At 36.8% G+C, this 1,896-nt stretch overlaps 1 protein-coding gene across 1 annotated transcript; it reads left to right on the top strand.

The window, feature by feature from the left end:
- The first annotated feature begins 727 nt into the window (after positions 1 to 727).
- LOC141049919 (olfactory receptor 6B1-like) lies at positions 728 to 1,687 on the top strand. Its single transcript, XM_073546760.1, has one exon. The coding sequence runs from the start codon at positions 728 to 730 to the stop codon at positions 1,685 to 1,687; it is 960 nt and encodes a 319-aa protein (XP_073402861.1).
- Positions 1,688 to 1,896: the final 209 nt, after the last annotated feature.

Below are 1,896 nucleotides of genomic sequence, written 5' to 3'. Positions count from 1 at the left end.
GTCTGTACTTTATATTGTAATCCTTTCACAAAGTAAATATTCTTTGTTCAGATTCGTATATTTTATGCTTCTCTATTGGTATAGCCATTGGAATATTTCTTTAATAAACTTCATTAATGTTCCCACGAGGGATCATATTATTGCATTCATAATACTTTGTATTGTATGCCAGTGATGAATGGATTTACGCTTATGACAGATCTAGAGGTCTTATGGCTTGGTAAATCATGGCCCTCAATAGCACCCATGCATATTATCATGGGGAACCAATAAACACCCCTTTCCTTGTCAGACTTCATAAAGATGTGGTCGTTTTTGAATCCAGCATCTTAAGGGATGTGTTAATCAAAAGCCGCCCACCACTTTAGTTGTAAAGTTATGCTATGGGGCATTAAGGGGTTAATAGTGCTTTATACTGTATTTCTAAGTAATTAATCTAATGACAAAAATTACAATTGGCTGGTATTATCACTATACTAACTCATCAATTACTGAATATTCTCCAACAAATAGGACAGAAGAATGAGGTCACGGGAGGAATACACAGATTCATCATCAGAGACATAGGACATTGTTCTTCTCCCATCTTACCTTAAATCATGTTATGATGAATGAAAAATGTCCAAAAATATGAAATACCAAAATAAATCTATAAAAAGTCAATTGTAAAAGTGAATCCTTAATAGAAAAAGAATGTTAGTGTTTAAAAGTACAAAAGCATCTGAAAATGGCTAAAGCCAACCATTCGTCAGCCACTGAGCTCTTTTTATTGGGGTTCCCAAATATTTCTGGTTACAAGGCAATTGCTTTTTTTCTTGTCATTCTGACTTTGTACATCTTCACACTCATGATAAACACTCTGGTCATGGCGTTGGTTTCCATCAAGCCACAGCTCCATTCTCCCATGTACTTCTTCCTCCAGCAGTTATCGTTGGTTGAATCCACATTCTTGACTGTTGTTGTTCCAAACATGCTGCGCGTCGTCTGGTTGGAAGGAGCCACCATCTCTGTTACTGGTTGTATCACCCAGGCCTATCTGTATTGTGCCATAGGGTGCACAGAATGTCACCTCCTCACAGTCATGGCTTATGACCGCTACTTGGCCATTTGTAACCCTCTTCGCTACAATACCATCATGAACATAAAACTTCAGCATCGCTTGGTCATCTATTGTTGGGTTTTTGGCTTTCTTGTGACCCAGATCACTCTAAATTTCCTTTGTCAGCTTGAGTTCTGTGGCCCTCATCTGATTGACCACTTTTTCTGTGATATTTTTCCTTTTGTTAAACTCTCCTGTTTTCATAAGTTTGCCTTACAGTTGGAGATTCTGATAATCTCAATCCCTATAATTGTTATGCCTTTCATTTTAGTCAACATCAGTTACATCTGTGTCTTTATAACAATTTTTGGCATCTCTTCTTCAAATGGAAGGAAGAAAAGCTTCTCCACCTGTAGCTCCCACCTCACTGTGGTCACCATGTACTATGGAACCCTCATCACTATCTACACCGTTCCAGCTGATGACAAAACCTTGACCATCAACAAATTCATTTCGGTTTTGTACATTGTAGTAACCCCTCTATTTAACCCAATCGTATATTGCTTAAGGAATCAAGAAATGAAAGCTGTAATGGGAAAGTTATTTAGAAAAAGAGAAGCAATGAATAAGAAACTAGATTACAAATAACCTCAATATAACACTTTAGTTCAAATAACAGATATGTACAAATTTGCATGTATCAGAAAAAATCTGATCGTTAAAGATCTCATTGAGAAAAACTCCAACAATCAGCAGTTGACTTCTTACTGCCTCCTACCGCTATGATTTTATTAGATTCCTTCAACTAAAGTTTTCATATATTGTCAAATGCCATTGTACAACTCTCCAAGTGGGTG

This window comes from Dendrobates tinctorius, unplaced genomic scaffold, assembly GCF_039654945.1.
Source record: "Dendrobates tinctorius isolate UK_male_01 unplaced genomic scaffold, ASM3965494v1 ptg000151l, whole genome shotgun sequence".
In the NCBI taxonomy this organism is placed as follows: domain Eukaryota; kingdom Metazoa; phylum Chordata; class Amphibia; order Anura; family Dendrobatidae; genus Dendrobates; species Dendrobates tinctorius.
The sequence above is the reverse complement of the archived record's forward strand: the minus strand, read 5'-3'. Positions and strand labels throughout refer to the sequence as shown.